General features: G+C 41.0%; 1 protein-coding gene across 1 annotated transcript in view; it reads right to left on the bottom strand.

The window, feature by feature from the left end:
• Positions 1 to 21,881, bottom strand: part of LOC142202921 (cell surface hyaluronidase CEMIP2-like) — a 74,742-nt gene that overhangs the window by 45,353 nt on the left and 7,508 nt on the right. The window contains exons 2-3 of the mRNA XM_075273308.1: positions 20,087 to 20,451; positions 15,351 to 15,809 (exon numbers count right to left, since the gene is read on the bottom strand). Of these exons, the coding sequence (XP_075129409.1) occupies positions 15,351 to 15,809; positions 20,087 to 20,390 (763 nt within the window). The 5' untranslated portion in view covers positions 20,391 to 20,451. The remainder of the gene's footprint in view (positions 1 to 15,350; positions 15,810 to 20,086; positions 20,452 to 21,881) is intronic.

Raw genomic sequence — 21,881 nt, 5'->3', positions numbered from 1 at the left:
AGGAATGCTTCCAGCACCTTGTTGAATCTATACCATGAAGAATTGAGGCAGTTCTGAAGGCAAAAGGGGGTCCAACCCGTTACTAGCATGGTGTACCTAATAAAGTGGCCGGTGAGTGTATGTCTGTGGCCTGTGTATTATCACAGATACATGTAGGGGGCCATGAGACTGCGGAAAAACAAAGGACAGGTTCTATTTCTTTCCGTTTTGTGGCTGGGGCTCACTGCGGGAAATCTTTGGGTTCATAGAGGCACAGGCAGCATATCATCCATGTGCCGTCTTTGTGCCGTTTTCCCACAGACCTTCATGTGCCTTTAGCCTAAGACTGGAGTTTTCTACTTAAAGTTGGCTGGTGTCAGAAGTGCCAGAATTATTTACCTCTTAATAATTGTAGTGCATCTTGGGCAGTCTCTGTGTAAAGTATAAGAAATGTGTGGGCCACATCCAGTCCTGCCCTAAAATGTGTCAGGAGAGGTTCAGAACCCACGAAAAGTCACCAGCATTTTCCTACCTCTTCAGCCCTTTGATGCCAAAAAACTAGTGTCGGAGGGACGACAAATTCCCCCCATAATGCTCAGACATAGGCACACTTACAAGTCCAGAATTTGATGAGGATTTCAGCAAGAATTAGGCCGGGTTCACACGGAGGTTTTTGGTTTGGAAACTGGAGCAGATGGCGCCTCAGTTTCTGGACCAAAAAACAGGTAGCTGTGACTGGATGCCGATGCAGTGCACCGACATCCAATCGCGCGTTCCGCTCCGGATTAGGCCCAATGAATAGGCCTAGTCGGGAGGAGGGAGTGTCTTCAGGCGGATTTGCGAGGCAAATCTACCTGAAGAATGAGCATGTTGCTCCTTTTCTCGGGAGCCAGAACAAACGGCTCCCAGAAAAAAGATCTGACCGGCTCCCATTGATTTCAATGGGAGCCGACTTTTTGGTCAGGATTTTGAGGCAGGTACGACCTCAAAATCCTGACCAAAAAACTCTGTGTGAACTCAGTCTTACAAAATCCTCATCTAATGTACTTTGGTTTTGTCCAATGATCTTTACATGGATTGAATCTAACTGCATGTCCATGTGAGAAACCAGTGCCAGCAGATATCAGAGACTATGATAACAGGCACTTTTGTATTTGTCTATATATTGTATTATAAGACCACGGAGAGAGCTATATGTGCTTGTCATATATGTAGACCTGTTACATGTTAATATATCCTAAAGGCTGGGGCCACAAGTGGCATAAACGCCATGGAAAAAATGTAGTGTTTTACAGTGCAGAAAAATATACACTGCGGACACGCTGCGATTTCCAAATCCGTTGCGGTTTTGGAAAAAGCAGCATGTCATTAATACCTAAGGGAACGCCAGCAGTTTCCCTATAGGTATAACTGAAGCAGAAAGCCTGTGGGATGCTACGTGGGACCTTAACCATAGATGGTGTTCATACAAAGTTCTACAGAAATCACTCTTAGTAACAATATTATGGTGCAGGTTTATATGATGTATTAGCAAACCTATTTTACGCAAAGACTATCAATTTTTTTGAGGGGGAATTTGACATTATTGTTGGATTGGTACACTATATTCCTAATTCATGGCCCTGGATATGTATTGGGGTGTATAGAGGTGACTACATTGTGATGAGAGGTGGTGGTGCCCTGTCCCAGACACATATTTGGCAGAAGAAAGCAGCGGGGCCCCTCTAGAGGGTTAGGATATTTCCTGTATGGCACCTCCCATAGCTGCATCTGTATCCTTGTGGATGCAGAAGCAATGGGCAGTTATCAGTCTCTCAGCACCTCTGCCCAATCGCTGGGCGTGAACCCTGAAACTTTCCGCTAGGTACAATGAGTTTGTCATTTCTTCATTTTAGTAATATAAACCAGATACTGGCTTAACCTGTTCTTTGCCACATTCCACTTCTATCTGTCGTTTCCTGCGTTTCTTCAAGTCAATGATAAGCGTACAGCCAAGATAACAGGCTCTTCAATGAGAATTTATTATTTAACTGAAGGGGCCTGCACAGTAACTGCTTAGAACTGTGTAGAGAAAGTATGCAGAGATTTATAAATGATACTCAACTACACCACAGGGGGCAGCAAAGTATCTCATTTACAATGGCCAGAGAACTAAGCTAAGTGGTCATACACAGTGTCTTGTATATAACAATGCAACTAAACTAGACAATCTTTATAGGAATATCTGCACCCTAAACTACGTTTTCTATCTATAACCAGAGCAAAGAGTTGTATGCAGTCTGTTCTCTACTGGAAAACAATATGTATTGTGCAATTGTAAAATTAGCTCAGGATTAATATTGGAGTTCTGTTCTTGTATGTTTGTTATAAGGTTATATGTATAGCATTTGCTTTCACACACACGTAAATGTTTAGCATTTGTTTATATATAGACATATTTGCTATACATTTACAGATGTGTATTTTGCTTGTGCTTTCCACAGTTTCCAATCTATACTGTACAAATATAACATATACCCATATACTGTATTTAGCTCTTTTACTAACATTTATTAAAGGTGCCAGCCATTCACAGCATAGATGATAAATGTATTATTGCCGGGGTATCTCTGCAGGGGCTCACACTCATTCTGAAGAAAATGTCACAATTTCCTCATTTCTCCTCACGGCATGACAACAGTGAGTAGGGGTCTGAATGGAGTGACAGCCGAGCACATACCCTGCAGCTCCATTCAAAGTCTATGAGACTGGAGGCTGATAGAAAACACCGAACACATAGGTAAGTGATTTATTTTCTTGTTTCGGAATACCCCTTTAGGTCGGGGCTCCACGGGTCGGAAACACCGCGATTTGTCCTTGGCGGAAACACCATAGGAAAAATTGCGGCGTTTTATAGTACAGGCAAAGTCCCATGCCCACTTTGTGGTAAATACCACGGTGTGGACAAGCCACAATTGGGTCATTCCGTGTCAAGTGAACCAATGATTTTTCCCTCTATATTTTTAATTCTTTTGAGATTTTGTCATTTGGTAATAGTGTGTCAGAGAATGCAAAATGTGAAGAAAAAAAAATTCTAGAAATTTTTTTGAATTTTTAATTGATTTTCAAAGTTCAGAAAAAGTGCGAATTTTGGTGTTTCCTGCCTTTACATTTCTCCTCATAACTTAGGCTAGAATAAAGATAGAGAAACAAAATAAACGCCATTCTACTCAGAACTATACAGGCTTTCACCAAATATGTCACAAGAGTATCTTTGTTAATATTTTACCCATGTGAACGCAAACGCAAAATTTTAAAACGCATTTCCGAAAAAAATGTTTTATTTAAAAATTTCAAAAAAATGCACATGGGCCTGCTATGCCCTTAGCCACATCTGTACCAAAATTCAAGTTGGGATCACGATGGGATAATATTTTAAAATACAACTATTACACTGTCATTCCGAAAATCTTGAATTCAGATCTGTTCAGCCTGTGGTCTAAAATGACAGTGAAGTCCATGAAGTGGTAGAAGGCGGCACAAGATTGGCAATGGATGACATAACTGGTTATGTGACCTGTGAATATAATCGGCGCTGGTGGCTGGCTACTGTACTCTCCAAAGATTGTGAAAATGAAGACAATAAAATTGACTTTTTTGCATCCTTCTGGTCCAGCACCATCCTTTTTGTATCCAAGAAAACCAGACATTTTACAAGTCAACAAAAATCAGATATTAACTCAGGTGGAGCCGAATACCATGACAGGCCGTACATACTCTTTGACACAAAAGGAAATGGCCATTGCTAGTAAGCGCTTATGGACAAGATTACATTTCACTCACTAGAAAGGACAAATTGATGATAAAAGGCCAGTAGTTTAAAAATGTCCTATTAATGGTTTGATTAGTTCATATTTTATAGAATGAGGATTTATCTACTGGACTATTTTTCTTAATTAATTACATGTTTAGTGATATAATAAAAAACAATTGTTACATGTAGAAATAGGTGTTATAAATATTGGTTCTTGTACTCTTGTTAACATATAATTAGGATGAGACTATTTAGAAAATTGCACTTGAGGATATGAGAAGCTCTTTTCTTTCAGTTTGTTCAATGCATTCAGGTTGAAAATGCTGGACAAGTTGTGTTATGATGATAAGATGTATTTATTCTGGCACTTATGGGATTTGTTTTTTGTTTCTCTTTATTGTTGCATATAAATGTTGAATTCAGCAAGTTGTAATTTGAAAAGAAAAAAGGAAGAAGCCACACCAACATAAAATCAGATGATTCAAGGCTTAACCCCTTAGCGACCCTTGACGTAACTGTACGTCATGGGTCGCATGGGGATGTATGGAGCGAGCTCACACGCTGAGCTCGCTCCATACACGGCAGATGCCGGCTGTATAATACAGCCAGGACCTGCCAATAACAGCAGCGGTCGGTGCCCGAGCCGATCGCTGCTGTTAACCCTTTACACACTGCGGTCAAACGCGACCGCAGCGTGTAAACAGCGCAGGCGGCATGGGCGCCGCCATGTTTCCCCGATCGCCGCCCTCCTGAACGTCACATGAGGGCGGTGATCGGTTGCTATGACAGCCGGAAGCCTATTGAAGGCTTCCAGGCTTGTCTCTGCACTAGATCTATTAGACGATGCCAGAGGCATCGTCTAATAGAAGTGCTGCGATTTTCCTATTCACTGCAATACTGTAGTATTGCAGTGAATAGTATGAGCGATCAGACCCCCTAGGTTTCAAGGTACCTAAGGGGTCTGATCATAAATGTAACAGAAGAAAAAAAAAAGTTTTTAAAAGTATTAAAAAAATAAAAAAAATATAAAAGTTCAAATCACCCCCCTTTCCCTAGATTAGCTATAAAAGTAATTAAAGAACATTAAACATAAACATATTAGGTATCCCCACGCTCCAAAATGCCCGAACTATTAGAATATTAAAACATTTATCCCGTACTGCGAACGGCGTAGCGGCAAAAAAAATAAAAACAGCCAAAAAGCGTTTTTTTCAACACTTTGCCTCCTATAAAAAATTGAATAAAAAGTGATCAAACCATCAGATCTTTCCCCAAATGGTATCAATAGAAACATCATCTTGTCCCGCATAAAAAGACACCACAACCAGCTCCATACATGGAAATATGAAAAAGTTACAGGTGTTAGAACATGATGACACAATTTTTTTTTCTATTTTGCAAAGTTTATCATTTTTTTAAAAGTATCAAAACATTTCAAATACTATATAAATTTGGTATCACCGCATTCGTACTGACACGTAGAACACAGGTAACATGTCATTTGTACCAAACAGTGAACGCTGTAAAAATTAAACCCATAAGAAAATGGCGCAAATGCATTTTTTCTCCAATTGCACCTCATTCTGAATTTTTTTCCAGCTTCCCAGTACATTGCACAGCATATTGAATGATGCCATTACAAAGTACAATTTGTCCCGCAAACAATAAGCCATCATGTGACTCTGTGAACTGAAAAATGAAAAAGTTATGGCTCTTGAAATGTGAGGAGGGAAAAACGAAAATGCGAAACCAAAAAATGGCCTGGTCCTTAAGGGGTTAAAAAAAAAATTAAAAAAAATTGATCCCAATTTGGTCCCAAGTTGAAAACCTGTACAAATATAACCAAGAACACAAGTAACACAAATGCATTTTTTCACAATTTTAGAACATACATTTTTTTCACAATTGCGCATCAAAATTTTGAATTTGATTTCTCCAAAACAAAATATAAAGAAACCTCGTCTTGTGACATATCAAATGAAAGCCGGTACCACTCTGAGAAAAAAGATGCCTCTCCCACCTATTTATCTTAATTCTAGCCCAAGATATGTTAAAAAATGTAAAGCCATACCAGGCCAAAATTCACACTTTTTCAAAACTTTAGAAGTCTATAAAAAATTAACTGATGAAGAAAAAAATTCAAAACTTTTTATTTGTGATTAACTTAAGTTGTACTTCATAAAAAATAAAAATAAAAAAAATCTAAAGACGTCAGGTAAAAAAAATATTCCTATTTGGATCACTTGATATGGAATGACCCAATTTCCAAAATGGTGCGATTTTGGAAATCGCAGCATGTGAATTATATTGACAGAAATGCCAGCAGTTTTCCCATAGATATAATTGTAACAAAAAGTCCGCGGAGGAAAACTCTGCGAACTTTCTGTTTAAAGCGCTGCGGGAAGAACTGCGATGCGTTGCTGCCACCGTTTTTCCCGCAGTGCTTTTTAGTTGTGTGATGTCCGGTGACCTTAGCCTAAGGCTAAAGCTAAAGATTTTCCCAATGAGGTCAATTTAACTAGTATTTTGTGCATTTCTGCATGGAATTCAGCCAGAGAAATATGACATGTGAGCAAATCCTTAGGGTGCTTTCACACTACTGACACGCTGCCTTTTTCTGAACGTTAAAACACGTTCAGAATCAGCGGCGTATAAAGCAGTTCTCATTAATTTCAATGAGAGCCGGCATACGAGCGCTCCCCATTGAAGTGAATGAGCTGCTTTTTTCACTACGAGCGCTTCCATTGAAGTGAATGGGAAGTGCTCGCGTGTACGGCTAACTCTGCTCATTCCGAGCCATACACGCAAGCACTTCCCATTCACTTCAATGGGAGCACTCGTAGTGAAAAAAGCAGCCCATTCATGACAATGGGGAGCGCTCGTATGCCGGCTCCCATAGAAATGAATGGGAACTGCTTTATACGCCGCTGATTCTGAGCATGTTTTAATGTTCAGAATCAGGCAGCGTATCAGTAGTGTGAATTCACCCTTATAGAGGGTTATTCCCATCTCACCATATCATTGCTGAGACAGGAATAATGGGCCATAAATCCTGACCACCAAGGCAGGGCATATGGAAACTTCCAAGCAGTGATGCTCTATGTTGTTTCTGTAACGTCCATAAAAATGAATGGGAGCTACAGAAACAATGAAGCACAGCTAAGCAGCACTGTCTCCTCAGCTACTGAAACAGCAGAGATAAATGTGCTGTGCTGTTTCCATTGCTATAGGAGTTGCAGAGCTGCTTGCCTGTTTCTGTAGGTCCTACCCTTGTGGTTGGGATTTGAAGCCAACTAGTTCCATTCTGACAGCAATTTTTTGAGATGGGAATATCCCTCTAAGGTTGTATATGGCCTCTGAGAGGAACAAAGCTGTAACACAGCAGCCACATACTTTTAGGCACCTCCATATTGCACTTCTATGTTTTAACTGGGTATGCACACTTGGATGCAACATTACAGAACTAATATACTCTGAAGGCATTGCTATAAGAATAGACTATTCCCATAGTACAGCATATTGTAGCATGCTGTGGTATGGGGTTGAATCTACTGTGTATTCCACCAAGGCACATAGCTCCGCCATGTACACGAGGCCTAGAAAAAGAAAGATGTCTTGTTAACCTGGCAAGGGCATACTTTTGTCATAAATCTACCCAACAGAAATTGTTGTACTTTTTACATATACATAGATATACACATAATGGTGTACAAAAAAACAGAGCGGGTGACTCAGTAACAGCATTAGATACAATCCTCTATGGTCACTGTCTAAGTAGCAGCAACATTACGGGTCAACATGACTGATGCAAATGATAGACATCTTAGTGCATAGCAGTCAGTATTACACTATTCTTATAGTCACACATGTCATCTGTAGCTATCTGATGATAAAGAGAACATATCAATCATGTACATCCCTATGCAGAAAGGGTTGTCAACCAGCTGTTGTAAAACTACAACTCCCAGTATGTCCCATACACTTTTATGGGATTTGCAAGTGTGATGCTGGGAGTGGTAGTTTCTCCACAACAGAAATGTTGATGGTTTCATACATTGGAACATCACCCTTGCACATAGCTGAAGCAGCCATTTACTTAGCTGTCATTGTTGCATGATTTTTTGCAAACTATGTAACCCAGACACTAGATGTCCCAGTCAGAATACTGCTATCATTGCATTTACATTGGATCTGTCATGGCATGTAAGACATCTGTGAACAGAAGAAATCATTCAACTAGAACAAAGAGTTGTATATTTGGAATCTGTCTAGTGCAGGTTACAGTCTCATAATGTTCTTACTAAAATGAATGTTCTTCTTAAAGCTTATCTGAACTGTCAAATAACATCTCATTTCCTGCCAGAATTTGTGTCTTTAATAAATTTTGTTCTATACTTTTTTTATCAGATTTTGGCTCCTTTCCATAAAATCCTGCATTGAAGTTCACTTTCTGTCCCCATTTCTGGGGATATTGGTACTATTTCTGACAACAAGCATGGGTGCAATACATATATGTTAGGGCTGGGGGTCACTTCAAACTTCATAGGCATTAGAAAAATGCAGAATCACATTTCTGGTGTCATATGAAAGATGAGATTCTCAGTTTTCATCAATAAAGGTATATACAGATCCAGTTTTTCAACAGACATCTCACAAAATAATACAAATACACCTGTCAGAAAGAGGATTTCAGAGCAGAATTTCATGAAAAAATGCCAAAATCAGTTAAAGTACATTACAACGCTGCCAGAAAGTCAGAAGTTGTTCTAAAGTTTAGGTTCACTTTAAATCCCTACTTATTAATACCACAGAATTCCCTATTATTAAGCCCACAGAAGTTGAATAATACACTCCCCAATATTGGAATTGCAACACAAGATAGAAAAACCTTTGGATTATGGAAATCCCATGATTGATAGACATGTTAATGATGTGCAAATGAATATAAAATGGCAACAAAATATTCAAAACATCTCAATTTATTCAGTATCAAGTAATACGAGCACTTACGCGCCTTGGCATGCCATCAATGCGGTTACTAGTTGTCTAAGGAATGTTATGCCACGCTGAATGCATATGGGCAAGCAAAACATTAAGATTGGCTGCTGGCAGCTTCCTTTACAATTGCTAACCAATGTCATCCCAGGTGTGCTTGATGCGAGACAAGGCACTCCAGGTCATGCTAGCGCAGTTAGATCATGCAGGCGGCTCACAGTAGTATGAGCAACATGTCATGTCATGTTCAACAACAGCTCCTGGGACACTTTGGAGAAATGGCTGTACCACTGTTCTATAGCCAAATCAATGTGACGCCAAGATGTACCTGAAATGAAGACTAGAGGGGTCTGGTCGTCACACATTATGCCGCTCCACACTATAATTCTGGGATTAGGACCAGTATGTAGTTTACTTGTGAAGGTTGCTTCATGGTGTTGCCAACATGTTCTTCCACACCAATTTATGGCTATCATTGCATCCAAGAAAAAAAAGGACTCATCTATTCCTGCCTCCATTGTTCACCATGATAGCCTTTGAGAGTAGTCAATGGAACAGTTGGAGCTGGACATCTGGCTCCTCTAGCCCAATGTTGTGCAAACACCTTCTTCTGGTTTGTGTTAACAGCGTTTTCCACCCTAAGCCTGGGATTTGACATGCAGTTTCAATTGCCATATAGAATGGATCACTATGCAGCATTCTTCTAAATAGACAATCTTTCTTTGTGCACCTCTTGTTGTCACTCCAGTGCGTCATTGTTCACCCAACCACTAGGACATGCGTGTTGAACAGTACAGACACCTCAGCTTAGGCACATGGCAATCTGCCGGAGTGATAAACTATGGTCTCTCAGTTCATGGATTCTGCCCCTCTCAGTTTACGACAAGTGGTGATAAATGGCATACAGGAGGGATCACACAGTCAACCCATGTTGATTCGATTTAGGAGGTTACATGTGATTAAAACTTCGCTTCCAATTTGGCTTTTATGCCCCTCCTACGTGCTACAGATTGGAGTTGCTTGAGAATTTGAACATTTGCAGATGTTAGCAACACCTGCGGCTTCCTCTATATAGATGACCTCATGGCTTGTACTTGGTGTTGCAGTTTCAATGTTGAGGAGTGTACAGTATATTAAACACTGAAGATTTTGTATGAGATTTTGTTCATGGGCTGGTATTGCTGCTATGCCTAGTCTGGTTGGTGAGACATCAATGGGGAGCCAAAATCTAATTTTATACAATGCAGTATTTGGGAGGATTCTAACACTCCATTCACACCTGCGCTGTCCTATAGGTTCTTCTGGTCCATTGCAGATCCAAAAGAATGGAAAAATGGAGAGCAACAGATTAGGGAAATGACTGACACAAAAGATTCCCGAAGGATCTAATTGACTATAATGGGGGTCATGTTTGTCACTGTTTTTTTTTTTTACTGAAATTGCTGGACGATAGAGTTTGCAGGACTTTTTCCTCGGGCAATTTTTGATGGATACTGTGACTCACTTTATAGGTGTCATTTGTGTCCAACAGTTATAAATAAGTAATACAGTAAAAACATTAGGATTATTTTTTATTGGCTAGAAACAGTGTGTGGGGGGATGGGTATAAAGTGTGGCTTATTCATTAAGAGGCACACCTATCCACTGGGGGAACATTACATTGTTAATCCTCTGCAGGGACACTTGATGGTGTGATGGGCCACTGAGGGGCATTGCATTGTAAACAGCCACTAAGCAGGCATTATACTGTGTGAGCAGTGGCGTAACTACCGTGGTAGCAGCAGTAGCAGCTGCCACAGGGCCCAGGCCATTAGGGGGCCCGGTGACAGCCGCTACCGCTGCGTTTTTTTTTAAATAGGCTGTTACGGGCCCTATTCACTTGCCGATCCTGGCTGGGCATACACCATACATTAAACAGTACAACGTACACTATATCTCACAGTTTTTTCCAGTATTAGGGTGCATTCACACTGAGTAAACGCTAGCTTATTCTGAACGTAAAACACGTTCAGAATAAGCGGCGTCTAAAGCAGCTCCATTCATTTCTATGGGAGTGGGGATACGAGCGCTCTTCATAGAAATGAATGGGCTGCTTCTTTCACTCCGTGCAGTCCCATTGAAGTGAATGGGGAGTGCCGGCATGTACGCTCCGGCATGAGCAGAGCTTGCCGTATACGCCGGCACTCCCCATTCACTTCAATGGGACTGCACGGAGTGAAAGAAGCAGCCCATTCATTTCTATGGGGAGCGCTCGTATCCCCGCTCCCATAGAAATGAATGGAGCTGCTTTAGACGCCGCTTATTCTGAACGTGTTTTACGTTCAGAATAAGCTAGCGTTTACTCAGTGTGAATTCACCCTTAGACCTCATGTATAGTACAATAGGGGAGATTTACCAAGCAAAATGCACCAGAATTATGGGGTACTTTATGCTGTAAAACTGTCTAACATACTTTGTGCTACATTTATCAAGTGTTTTAGACACTTTTATGCACTTTACAACTTCTACGAGAAAGGAGTGTGGCTTCATGGGAAAGGGATATGCTTCAGCAGCCACATGGCTTAAGTTTTGACACCATGCATCAGATATGCACCAAAATTTTGCCACATTTTTTGGTCTTAAACTAAGCCAATTTATAGTAAGCATAAATTAGATTAGATAGTCTAGTAATATCATTTATCGTCCAACATTAGACACGTAAATCTGGTGCAATGTCTAACTTTTCAGTGTCTAACTTTTCAGACAGTATTAGTGAATACACCCCATTAGGTCTGCTGTAAGAAAATGCTCTGGAAGTTCACATCTTAAAACTTGTTTCCATTACATTTTATATTTATGTTTTAGATTTTAGGAACCTTTGGTGATACATTTAATTTTTCCATCTTACTGTCTATATTACAGAAAAAGCCTCATAATAGTTTTACAATTCTGTAGAGATCACTTCTCACTTCCCGTTCTGTTGGGATCACTTCTAAGTAGTCAGTACATTATGATGATATGCAGGGTTACAATGGTAGATGTCACTTATATATAGATAACACAGAATCCATCATTCTTAAAGGTGATGACAAAGCCCACCTTCCCCTTACTACACAGGTTACAGAACATGGCTAGAACAACCTACTATAGAGGTAAATGAACATCTCTACAGATTCCTATGAGCCATATGGCTGCAGTAAATCACAATTTTAATACAGTTTATACCTAAAAAGTTTCCAGTCAATTTGAACCATACAGGTGATTGATAGGTATCACTGGTACCCTTGAGCAGAGTGAAGCTCAGCATGAATCTCTGTCATTCTCCCAGTCTCTAGCCTCCACTGTTCCAGAACAACAACTGCAGTCAGTTTTGGTGTTTGATGCCATCTACGCTCTGTAATGTCAGAAGAGCAGTGCCAAGCAGGGGGGAGTAGGGGGTGATTCTGAGCTCGAAATAGAAGCACCCAGTGTCAGAAGTCAGAATCACATCCCTTGTCTGATCCTGCCTAACACCAACCTCCTGACAGTACAGAACAGAAATAGCATAGTAGGCACCAAAACTAACAGCAGCAATTTTTCAAGAATGGTGGGGAGTAGAGAAAAAATTCCAACTGTACCAAAATAAGTGGAGCAGCATTAAATTATGCAAATAACTGGACTTATTGGAAGTGGTGAAAGATTCTCCTTAACTGTAATTGAATACGGCTAAAGGGCTCTTTAGCCGTATTAAAGATGGCAGCCCTGTAATCATGTACAGAACAAAGAATAAAAAAAATCAGAAAATATAAACAAATGAACCCTTTAACCCCTTCCCGCCACTGTTTTTCATTTTTGACTCCTCCCCTTCCAAACCCCATAACTTTTTTATTTTTCTGCTCACAGAGCCATATGACAAATTTTTCTTCATGATACTACCATTAATTATTCTGTACAATGTAATGGGAAGCTGCAAAAAAAACTCGGGCTTTGTTTTTACGGCTTTCACTGTGCAACCAAAATGACATGTCACCTGTATTCTATGTTTCGGTACGATTCCGGAGATACTTAATTTATATGGTTTTATTTACATTTTAACCCCTTAACAAAAATCCAAAACTGGGTCAAATAAATTTTATTCTAAAAGTCGCCATATAACTTTTTTATATTTCCGTGTATGGGGATGTATAGGGCGTCTTTTTTTGTGGGGCTGGGTGTACTTTTTAGTTATGCCTATTTGGGGAATTGCTTTTGCTTTGATCACTTTTTATTAAAATTTTTATCAGAAGCAAAAAGGTGAAAAAACTGCGGTTTGGCACTTTTGACTTTTTTTTCCCACTACGGCGTTTACTGTATGGGAAAAATATTTTTATAGATTTGTAGACACGGTTGTTTTCGGACACAGGGATACCTAATGTGTATATGTTTCACAGTATTTAAGTACTTTTATATGTGTTCTAGGAAAAGGGGGGAGATTTTGAACTTTTACTATTTTTATTTTTTTTTGTATTTTTCACCTTTTTTTTTTTTTTTTAATGCATTTATTAAACCCCCTAGAGTGTTGAACCCCAGGGGTCTGATCACTAATGCAATGCATTACAAAAAAAACAGGGCTTTTATTGCAGGCTACATAGAGTAGCCTGCAATAGAATCCATTGAATGACAGGCCAGGGAGCCTTGAGAAGGCTCCCTGCTGTCATGGCAATGGGATCCCGGGATAAAACAGTAGAAACTCAGCGGCTATGGCGGCCGCCCAACTCCTGAATGATATCAGGGCTGTGTAGTCAGCCACCGACTGCAAGAGTCGCTTTAACTATTGGGCAATCAGTGCACTTGCATGGGGCCCTATAATAGCAGGGGCCCTCTTAGATGAGTTGTATTCAATGGGAAGCAAAGAGCTACCCACTGCATTCTTCACCACTTGGCCCCTCCCTGTTGCTCCTGGTGTTTTGGGAGCAGTAGGCGCGATGTAGTGACGTCACTTACATCATGTCTGATGCTCTCTGAAGCCGCCTGGAGCAGAGACAGAAGAGAACACAGGAATGGGGCAAGGTGACTATTAGTTTTTTTCTTTGTTTAATTCATTCTACTATGACACAAGGAGGTGACATGAAACTGTGGGAGCAACCAGGAGGGAGACATAAAATGATGAGGGAAATCAGGAGGAGGATATGAAATGTGGGTGCAACCAGGAGGACATGAAACTGTGGGGGCAACCAGGAGGAGGACATGAAACTGTGAGAGCAACTAGAGAGGGTGTAGGGGCATATAATATTATATCTGAGGGACCACTCAGGGGGACAGATTAATGTGTCATGGGCCATTATTATTATATATAGGGCCACTTCAGGGCATTATATTGTATGCGCCACTAAGGAGGCATTATACTGTGTGAGAGCAACTAAGGGGGCATTAAATTATGTGGGGGACACCGAGGGGGCATTATAATTTGTGCAGGTCAGGTATGTCTAAGTGGTGGGGCCCTGGGGGCCCACTTATGACACCTTTGTACTGAGATCACCAATGTGTTAGAAGGCCCTGCTGACTCCTCCTATATTTTTCCACAGCACGACTCCGACTCTTAATAAATGGCCGACAGCCATGGTCAGTCAGAAGCAGCAAAGCTCCTGTAATTCATTAAAAAGCCAGCATTGAGTTCCTATGAAAGTAAATATGCAACAAACTAAGTTTCTAACTAATTATGCAATATTAACAACTGTATAATATCATTAGAAATAATTAATCACTTTATTTTGAAGCTAAAGTGAGTAACTTTTCTCCAACTCAGACTGCACCCAAAATTGGCCGAGACTCCATGGCCCCACAGCCCTGATGAATATACTGAGCTGCTTCACTGATAGTGCCACCAATTCACTGGTCAGCCAGGTACATCCAGCTACTATCCAGCCCTAGAAATTCAGCTTTGAGAGAAACATACTATAGGAGGAATTTATTAATAGTAATTCTGTAAGGTGAGACTGATCACAAAGATACAAGAGTCAGGAATTAGCATAGTATTGTGATATAACTCATGAGTTATCGTAAAGCTGGCGGACTGCCTACATTCTCACCTCATCCTGCCCACAGTCTAAAAAAGTGACCAGCTGGGTACCAGGCCTGAGATGCGCCACAATCCACATTTTCGGTTACTTTCTAGGTTCACGAACTGAAATATATATGGGCTTATATGTTTACATTTTTTGGAAATCGCCAAGACTGGTCTCTATGAAATGTGCAACCTCTTATACTTCCAAGGTATATGATTGTACACGGCTGAATAGTAAATCCAGCAAACTACCAGGAAATACAATGAAATTATAGCTGTGGAAAAGGTACCATGTGTAACCTATAGGCACCATATGTGACCTTGAGCTACACCTCAGACTAGAAGAATCTGAAATAGAAACATTACACGTTTCATGTGTAAAATATATAAAGCCATACGTATGTAGATAAATACACCTCTCCTTGGGTTCTCAGAGAGTTATGAAGCGCTGTCTCGCAGAAGTGTCGGTTTCACAATGCAACAGGTAACTCATGTAGAGAGCGCAGCATGCACGAAAGCAAAAAAGCAGAAGGAAAAGAGAAAAACAGGAGACTTCATGCATTATCCATTCACTTCACATACCAAGCATGCTGGGATCCTTCAATGGTTTTCCTGATTTGTACATTCTCTTCTTTAGCAGAGATAGCGCTTTACTTTGTTGTGTCTCCACCAGAAATCCCAAATCCCCTAAGAATCTCAGTACTCGGTGAAGCAGCATTGGTTTTAAATTTACTTGCAAGAGTTTCAAAGGGCTAATAAGAGTCTCTGTGGGCTTCAAGTCCTGGTCACAGCTGTCATAAGGAAAAATACTCCATGCTAGATTGGGTCCTAAAGCGGATACTAAAACATGGCGAGACAGTTTGAGAAGAACATCACAGGGCCAGATCTTCCCTTTCCATTGCATGTTCAAGTGATGGCCGCCATTCATTAGAACATTGTCTTTCAATACTTGTAGGTCACCTGGGATCTCGCGTGTGGACCGCTTCATGAAATCCAGGTGTTTCAATGTGATGATGTCATCAAAAGTGCTGTTAGAGAATACTAGACACAGAATAAAACTGGAGTTGGTCATTGTATATTTTAATACTGGTTATTTCACATGATAGACATAAAAAGGTTCAATATATAAAGTAACATTGCACTGCTTGGGTCTTATTTCCCAAGACTATCCTGCATAACATCTCAGTTTTTTTGTCACTGGAGATCTTACTGCCTCCAGAGATAACACTACCTTTGCTAGAATTAGGCTAGGGTCACATGTGAGTTTGGGTTTCCGTTCAGAGGGTTCGCTTGGGGCTCCCCAAATGGAAACCTAATCCGCTTATAAAATTGATTACTCGCAGAAACCTGCGGACCCTATAGACTATAATGGGGTCTGCCTTGCTTCCACTCAGTTTCCGCCAGAAAAGAGGAGAGGGGAACGGTATCCTCGTATGGAGAGCCAACGCTGGTGTGAACCCAGCCTTATAGAGTTTATAACTAGTACGTCATGGCCGTAGTACCAGCTAATATGCCTTCTGCACTGACTGTGACCCCTTCTCTGCTGTGACCGTATCTGTGCCCTGGAGCCAATCCTATATGTACTATTCTGTAGAGATATTACATGACTCTGACTTGTGTTATGTCAGGGCACTGAGGCATACATGGTTAATGAACAAGGTATATACAAATACGTCCTCCTTGGCAGAAAAGGGGAACTACCTTTTGAAAGGTACTTCCTTATAGATCAATGCCTGTTTTTTCTGCAACCTAGTGGCGTAGTATTGGAATAAGGCCAAGCCAGAATATTCCTTCTAAAAGGAGCATGATCCCATACAAAGACAGGTGATACAGGTTTATTGCATCTTAACAGTGTAGATTACTGTCTGACTGTGTGAGAGGTCATCATGGATGTAGGTGAGAAGGAGTGCCATATTTTCTTAAGGAGATGTTGCCACAAACAGCATACAGGAACGTATAAGACTAGGTAAATATAGCTTTCTATTATATGCCTTGTTTTTATAAAAAGGTTTGCTATCAAGATAATTCTGTATACCTAACCATGATTTAGTGATCAGAGTGACAATATATTCCGCATGGAAAACCATCTTCTATTATTTAATAATCACAAATATCCTTCCCTCAGTTACTATGCATTCACCTTTACAGCCCTCTTCTAAGTGGTCTTGTTCTTTTGTCTACATATCATGGTCTTAATATGAATTTAGCAGATCCACTTAATAGATGCAAAAAAATAGCGTCCATGTTTTTTGTTAGACTTTTGTTCTTGGACTTCTATTATTTTTCTTAATGCTGCCTATGTAAATAGAGGATCGTCCGTATGTATCCATTCTTTTTGCATCTGTCAAACAGATTTTCTAACCAAATGTAATAAAAGTGATGTGAATATATCCTAAAGTTCACATCAGTCCATTGTTCTGATCCATCAAAGGACCAGAGTAATGGGCTGACAATGTAATATATGTAAATATAAAGGATAAGATGAAATTTAGACTGCTAGATACAGTGAAGCACATTATCAAAGTGGCATTACATGCCTGCGTGACTATTCAAACAGGGTGGAAGTTCCTAAAGCTGGTTGTAGTGTATGTGGGTATGTATGGAAGCACAGCTGTCACTATTGACACATTAGAATAGAGTAGTATGTATGTAGCACTTGGTTCTCCATCTGTTACTGAATTACAAGACACAGTATAGCAGACAGATGGCGCAGAGCAGGGAATTCAGGGACAACATATTGTTTCCTTTTATGAAAGTTTAGTTCCCTTTGGTGAACTATTTGTGATTTTGCTAGTGAGAACTGTTACCTAAAACTTGAAGGCCTACCTGAGTTATGTCATCTGTCAAAAAAAACCCAAACCTTATAGGGAATGTGTCAACAGGAAATGACCTATTGTTTAAATCAATGTTTTTATGTTAAACATATTTCTTAAGAATTGTTGTTTTAAGTTTCCAAATTAATATCTATATTTCCTAAATATATTCCTAAATATCTTACCATTCTAACGTTTGCTACTCAGCCTAACCTCCTGTTTCTGATAGAAGGACCATGTTCCATAGACACAATGCACTGGAGAAGACCCTATTCACTTGTATGGGAGAGATTTCTAGGCATACGTCATGACCTGAGCAGAGGTCATTGCACAGAGCAGGGAGCTGAATCCTCTATTGTGACTGTGGTTTCTTATCTAAATATACATGATGGCGGCGATCATCAGTGTGCTGTAAGTGAGAGGGCTGCTGCAAAGAAATCTACAGAAAACAAGAAGTCTCAGCATATTATATGTCCTGATTTTAAAACACCCAAAAAATATTTAAAAATATGTCGAACATAAAACTTCTCATTTTCTGGTGACACATTGCCTATACAGTAGAATACATAGAATGAGTATATGCACACAACTCTATAGAGAGGGGAGTGGGGAGTGTTAGTTGATTTATTGCCTCAGTCTATGCAATGGTAGACTCTTTTATCTGGAAACATAGCAGCATTATAAGAGCGCCCTCACTCACAGGGTAGCAGCAGTTATCTGTGCTTGTCTTTTCCAGCAGTGTCCTCCTTACCCTCCCCTCTCCATAAACTAATATGTAAAAACTAACTCAATTTGGTAAGTGGAGAAGGAAACAAAGTTCTTAAATAAGAAATATTACTTATTTACCTGTACTATTCATGTCTGATAAGTTATTTTAGAATCCGAGGTGGTACTTCTTAAACCATAAGGACCACCCTCTTCTGTATGAATCATACAGATGATGTCCCCTTATATAAGAAACGTGTACAGGACCACTGTAAAAATTTTAGGTGCTACACTGTATTACAAAAATTGGTGTAGAAGTGGGTACAATTACAATTTATTCTTTTCAATATCTATGTTCTAAGTGGTTTTTTTCAACCTGATCTCTAGTGAGAAAAAGATACAACTGAGTACCCCCAAAAAGCGATCAGTTGTTAACAAAGTAAGGTTTGGTTTGAAGCCGCTTTCAGGTTTCTGTCTTCTGCCCAAGAAACTGGATAGGAGACAGAAACCGGCAGTCAGTTTTCAAACCCATTCGTTTGAATGGGTGTGCAAAGTGTCCGCGTGTGAGCGTCTTCTGCTTCTCCGCGGCAAAACCGTTTTGTTTTTTAACCAGACACAAAGTCGGACATGCAGGACTTTGTGTCCGGTTATAAAAACCCAGTTTCGACACGGGGACCAGAAGATGATCACAGGTGGACACTGACTGCCGGGTTTCCGTCTCCTGTCGGCAGAAGACGGAAACCCACAAAGCAGAGACCGGGTGCAGATATGAACCCGCCCTCAGCAGATATGTAATGGTTCCCATCAGTACCTCCTCATGTAGTATAATGGCCTTCACATTCACTAAAATGGACCCCTTCAGTGCTCCAAATGTAATATAATGACCCGCACTGTGCTCCACATGTAATATAATGGTTTCCAGAGTGCCCCACATTTAATATAATGGTCCCCACAGTGCTCCATATGTCATAGAATGACCCCCCACTACCTCCACATATATTTTGTACCCTACAATACTCTCACATTTAGCATAACGGCAACCACATCACACACTCAGTATAGTGGCCCCAACTATCCCTCACACTGAGTATAAAGGCCCCCACCCTCTGAGATGTTTACCAAGCCGGTAGTGAGCTGTATTCATTACTCACCGCTCTGCTCCATGTTTTCCCTGTGCTCTGGAACTTGCTGTGATGTGCACCCTTGGAGACTATGGGCCATACCCACTGTGCTATGCATACCCCAGGTTGAGAATCACTGTTCTAAGTATTAGCTGATCAGGGCTCAAGAAACCGCAGGATCTGGATATCTAGTTGGAAAACACTGGTTACCTATATGCTTTGTTACTTACTGTTGTTTTTGGATGTGTGTTTGTGTTTGTGTGCAGCCTCACATATTAGATATTATTACTAGTGCATATACAGTAAGTATATAATGTATATAAAGAAGTATAAATGACCAAAATCCTGAATATTATGATTTTTACAGTTCCACGACCGTATGAGCTTGTTTTACAGAACAACCATCCAGTGAGACACAGACATGTATAGGCAGCTGTTAATTCCCGAAAGGATTACACTCATCTGGCTTCCCTGACATTATAAGTGGTTTTAGAAGAACACTGTTCATGCTGACTACATCCCCCTTGTCTGAAATGATTCCTACAGTAGACCCAGTGGTTTACCCCTGGGAAGGGTCATATTACACAAACTCTGACTACTACTCTGTAAACTAAAACCAGACATCATGCTCAGTATCATGCCCCCCCTCCCCTTAGTTTCCCCGATCCTTCTTACTAACAGTTTAGGTCTTCTGCTTCACAGGTCCTCCAGGACAGTAGCATCACAATGAACAGGACAGCAGTTAGAGAAGAGCCTGGCAGTGACTGGAGGGGCCTAGTCCTTCTTCCCAGGGCCTGTCCAAAGATGGTCCGCTGCCCCCAGCAGAGGCAGATGCCCACATCTTGCATATTAGTCCGCTTTTCCTTTGGATGACATGATGTGTCCATACACATATCTTGATGCCACTCTGTGCCAGGCTGAAGCTGTAGACATCGATTGGCTATGGAGGCTAGTCTGTTGTCTTTAAAGGTGCAGCATCTCATAGTGAATCTCCAGTCTAACCCTGCAGCATATGGACTGGTGGAGGCTGAGCGCCCAGTTGGTCTGCGAATGAGAGCCATAAGTGAATGATTCATGATGTAGGATACAAGACAGATGAATGTACTATCACGTGTTCATACTGTATACATGAACCTATGTATGACTATATAATGATCCTCCAACCCTTCTGCTGACAGCAACTACAAAGCCATCTGGAAGACATATCATATAGCACAGTATATAGTCAGCAGTAGTTCAGATGCATACAAAGAACATAAAAGGAAGCCTATCATATACAGGCGGTTATACAGCTGCTTAACCCTTGATCCTTTACTTACTCATATACTTGCTTCTATAGAAAAAAAAAATACATTTTTCAGATTTGTCAATGAATTTACTCAAGATTTCTGATGTAATTGCAAAAAAAACCAAGCTCCTCCCTAACATGGTGCAAAAGGGTTCTTACAATCGCAATGTGCTGGGGAACACACAATGGGGGAGATGTATCAAAATAAAACAAAATCAGCAGTAAAGAAAATTAATTAGAGGGGGCGCACAATGGGCAGAATCCTGATTTATGGCCAATCCACAAGACACTGACATGTGCACAGCTCACATCTGAGAGCAAAAGAGTAACTGTCCATAGTAACAGATTTCATCTCTTATTTTCCAGAGACTAGTTGATAAATGTAACCTTAATCGGGTTGGCCAGATTTTTCTGGCTTATCCTATGGACCAGTGTAAGGGGCTGTTTTGGGCACCTGTACTATACACAGCAGACAGCTGGAAGTGGTTGGCCCCAGTCCCTGTATAGTAGCCGGGCACCTGTACTATACACAGCAGACAGCTGGAAGTGGTTGGCCCCGGTCCCTGTATAGTAGCCGGGCACCTGTACTATACACAACAGAGAGCTGGAAGTGGTTGGCTCCAGTCCCTGTATAGTAGCCGGGCACCTGTACTATACACAGCAGACAGCTGGAAGTGGTTGGCCCCAGTCCCTGTATAGTAGCCAGGCACCTGTACTATACACAGCAGAGAGCTGGAAGTGGTTGGCCCCGGTCCCTGTATAGTAGCCGGGCACCTGTACTATACACAGCAGAGAGCTGGAAGTGGTTGGCCCCAGTCCCTGTATAGTAACCGGGCACCTGTACTATACACAGCAGAGAGCTGGAAGTGGTTGGCCCCAGTCCCTGTATAGTAGCCGGGTACCTGTACTATACACAGCAGACAGCTGGAAGTGGTTGGCCCCAGTCCCTGTATAGTAGCCGGGCACCTGTACTATACACAGCAGAGAGCTGGAAGTGGTTGGCCCCAGTCCCTGTATAGTAGCCGGGCACCTGTACTATACACAGCAGAGAGCTGGAAGTGGTTGGCCCCAGTCCCTGTATAGTAGCCGGGCACCTGTACTATACACAGCAGAGAGCTGGAAGTGGTTGGCTCCAGTCCCTGTATAGTAGCCAGGCACCTGTACTATATACAGCAGACAGCTGGAA

This window comes from Leptodactylus fuscus, chromosome 5 (assembly GCF_031893055.1).
Source record: "Leptodactylus fuscus isolate aLepFus1 chromosome 5, aLepFus1.hap2, whole genome shotgun sequence".
NCBI classification, from domain to species: Eukaryota; Metazoa; Chordata; class Amphibia; order Anura; family Leptodactylidae; genus Leptodactylus; species Leptodactylus fuscus.
The sequence above is the reverse complement of the archived record's forward strand: the minus strand, read 5'-3'. Positions and strand labels throughout refer to the sequence as shown.